This window comes from Dermacentor silvarum, chromosome 1 (assembly GCF_013339745.2).
Source record: "Dermacentor silvarum isolate Dsil-2018 chromosome 1, BIME_Dsil_1.4, whole genome shotgun sequence".
Taxonomy (NCBI): domain Eukaryota; kingdom Metazoa; phylum Arthropoda; class Arachnida; order Ixodida; family Ixodidae; genus Dermacentor; species Dermacentor silvarum.
Window position 1 is genome coordinate 99,795,340 of NC_051154.1, and position 3,522 is coordinate 99,798,861.

At 44.4% G+C, this 3,522-nt stretch overlaps 1 protein-coding gene across 2 annotated transcripts; it reads left to right on the top strand.

Annotated features, from left to right (window-relative positions):
* The first annotated feature begins 268 nt into the window (after positions 1–268).
* LOC119433435 (replication initiator 1) lies at positions 269–1,849 on the top strand. 2 transcript variants are annotated; one of them, XM_037700652.2, is made up of 2 exons: positions 269–434; positions 603–1,849. In XM_037700652.2, the coding sequence occupies exon 2, from the start codon at positions 661–663 to the stop codon at positions 1,498–1,500; it is 840 nt and encodes a 279-aa protein (XP_037556580.1). In that variant the 5' UTR covers positions 269–434; positions 603–660; the 3' UTR covers positions 1,501–1,849. The 2 variants fall into 2 exon arrangements, with proteins under 2 accessions (XP_037556580.1, XP_037556572.1); XM_037700644.2 differs by having other exon boundaries at positions 270–434; positions 620–1,849.
* The last annotated feature ends 1,673 nt before the right edge of the window (positions 1,850–3,522 follow it).

Below are 3,522 nucleotides of genomic sequence, written 5' to 3' on the forward strand. Positions count from 1 at the left end.
CATGACAACACGTGTTAAGCGGAAGTCTCTCCGCTGTACCTAACCTACTAGTAAAGTCGCGTCCGGCGAGTATGTTTGTAAACAGCGAAAAGGTCTATACATCTCCAACATGGCCTTCGCGATCGTAACGCAGCGCGCGCCTAACCGTTTCGGAGGCCATGTCTCCAACTTTACTTTCGGAGAAACTCGAGAAGTGCGGAGGCGCGCGCGGCACTCGCAAGCATCATCATCATCATGTCATCTCGATATCTATCTACCGTTAGTGCCGTTAGTTGTCTGTACATCTGTACAACCCAAAATACGAACGAGCGCTTTAACGGCGGTTTGCAGGTGTTAAATTTGAAAAGTGACAAATGGTGATAACTTGATTCGGTGTCTAAAGAACGCAGGCGACGCAGGTTTGTATTACGAGATTGTCAAAGCCATAAACGGAGGTGAGTCAGTGTTGACACTTTCGTAATTTTGAACCGCTGCAACGTTCCGATAGTGCGTTTGAATGTTTGGGTTCCGCGATTTGTCTAAGTGACGGCTTTCGCGTTGTTAGGAACTGCGCAGAGACGTGATAAAGTGTAGAGTATTAACCGTGCTGCTTTTTGTTCCAGTTCCAACATTTTTCCAGGGTGTTCGGCCGAGGTAGCCCTCAAAAATCTTCCGCCCACCATGGCCAGCGGCAAGACTGTGCGATTTCTTCTACCACCGAAGACGTTTCCCGCCTCAACACCTCGAAGACGCGTCCCGGAGCATTGCAAGTGCCGGTTTAAGTGTCCCACATGTGAGGCTGTTTTCAGTCATTACGTTCTGCTTTGCGTGCACACCTGGAGCCACGCACCGGGCGACCTGCGCGTACCGGATCCAGCTGTAAAGCCGTGCAGTATTCTGCAGAGCACGGAGAACTTCGGCCTACAGTGCTTCCTCTGCCCTTTGCGATTTGCTTCACATTTGGCGTTGCGGCAACATCTGGACGCCTGTCATACGGCTGCCGAAGACGTAAAGTTGCTACGGTTTGCGTGTGCATTCTGCGCTATGCGCTACGCGTCAGCCGATCTTCTCATTGCACATATCCAGCAACACGACGTCTGGGAAGACGGAGACTTCTATCCACTATTCGCGGGTATCGTAGGCAAGCCGCTTTGCGAACGCGACGACACAGTGTCCTCTTTCGAACTTGATGACCTCATAAAAGAGTTGCAGAAAATCGCTGGCGACTTGCCTGCCCAGCAACCGATGCGGAAGTCAGCCCTGTCCAAGAAAAGTCGCTGCAGTGTGCATACGCCGCTCAACTACCTGTGTGCACTGTGCGGCATGAAGTTTCAGCACGGCTACCAGATTGATGAGCATGTGCGTATGCGTCACAAGGGCTTTCTCAAGCTAATGAAAGCACGTCATGCCTGCGTTTACTGTGGCACCAAATTCTTTAAACTGTCGGTGCTCAGGGAACATCTGCTCTTGCATCATGCCATCTCAGTGACGCCCCGAAAGAAAAACCCTGTGCGACTGTGAGTGATCAATACATAACGATGAATGAACACTGCACTATATTTTTCAGATATATCAGCAAGAGTATGAAATGAAAGCTTCCAAGAACCAGTTGCACTGCAGCTTCAAATGCAGAATAAGAGGTTTAAAAGTGGTATAAGGCAGCAAAATGTAGTGATGTAGAAAAATGTCACTTTTATACTTCCTTCAGATTAGAACAAAGAGGAGCCATAATAGCTTCGTAATGCATACTCAACGTATCCTCAAGATAAGCTTAATTAAGCTTAACTTTAAAAGTGCTGTATATGTTGCTGTTACATAGATCATACATAGTTTATTTTTACCCAAATAAATGTGGTTATGGCTTCTCTGATTCTGAAGTTGAACTTAATGTTTCCACACCTTTCACCAAATGTGAATTGTGTGTGCCTACAACAGAAGGAACGAGAAAGGGCTGGTGGTTGAAAAGAAGGTGAATGCACAGTACTGTCTTGCTGGAAGCTTTGTGAATACTTTCTTGTTACTACTGAATATAAATGCACTCTTTTTTAGAATACCTAGCACTTTGCATCTTTGGTATAGTGGTAGAGAACTTTTCCGAAACGTTACCAATGATGAACAATGGCAAAACTATCACTCGGCAATAATGCTTTGCCGAGTGGTGGCATTGCCATCACTAGTCGTGGGGAAACTGAACACTGCCCCCAACTGCTGTATCACATACTTGCACCCATCCTGTAGGTGCCTTAAAAAATGTAATGTTATTTGACATGAAATTGATTAGTAATACTTTGTTTTAACTATTCACAACTTAATTAAAAAATTGATATGGGCGTACTTAAGCAGGGGCAACTTAATGCTGCTATGGGCTTTGCATTAAGTTGCCCCTGCTTAAATACGCTTTTCGCACTTATGAGGTATCCAATTTGGTGTATCAAAAATGATACTAATTCGAATCCCACAGCCTATTACTGTCACTACAGAAAAGCAATGCTGCTGCCCCGGCTGTAGCACCACAATATGTTTGTTTACAGGCAACTGCTGACACAGTAATTATGCTATGAATAATTAATTGCTGCAGCACACCAAAGTGATTGACACACTTCATTGACTCTAGTTCAAACATGCACCACATTAAACATGAGTCTGTGTGTTAAAGTGACATAACAAGTCACTGATGTGCATGCAGATAAGACCATTGTTGTGGGCTTTTATCACATTTGCCACCAAAAACTGAGCCATCTCCAAATGTCATCAAATTTGTTCATCTATTTTTCTCCTCGCGTGATGCTTTTTTGCATTCACTGTGGGTTAAATGGAGCCTCTTGGAACAGGGAGATGGGGTACTTATGTTTCCAGAAAAAATGCAGCTACCTAATCCAAACTTGTGTTGTGTGTATTATAAAAAAGCATAGAGTGGACTAATCTGGTGACGCAGGAGACGTCATGATGAATTCAGCTTTCAGTGGCACTGTGCTGCTTAGACTAACACACCATGCCTGCTTATGTGCACATCGATAGTTTATTACGCTATGCAATCACCACCTCCAATAGCTTCAATTTTAAAGGAAGATGCAGGTTAAAAAATTTCATTTTTCTTAAAAAGAAAAACACTATTTTTTAGATTATGGTTGCAAAGTTATGCTTCAAAATTCTATTTTCATGTGTAAAAAATGAAGCTATTTCTCCAACCAGAAGACTGAAAAATGATTCTAGTTGAGGAACACTAGCTGTATTGGCTTGATTTCTTTCGTTTGTGCTCAACTGATAAGGCTCACAACGACAAGCTTTGCCCAGATGGTTCCTGGTATAAGCATAAGCAAGCACTAGCCCCAATTTCTTAGTCAGGGGGGGCCCGGCCCCCCCTCAATTATTTAAGGAGGGGCTCGTCCCCCCCCCCCCCCCCCCCCCTTGGCAGGTCAACTGTGGCACCCAGTCGGCAAGCGCTGGAGGTGATTTTATTGCCAGTAGTGCCTTTTGCGAGGCAATTCTAATTTTACAATTTTCAAATAATTATTTAATCCTGATTAATTGGTTCATGTGGCA

What these genes read in the sequence shown, in the direction of transcription:
- LOC119433435 (XM_037700652.2), top strand. Translation starts at nt 661, where the DNA reads ATGGCCAGCGGCAAGACTGTGCGATTTCTTCTACCACCGAAGACGTTT.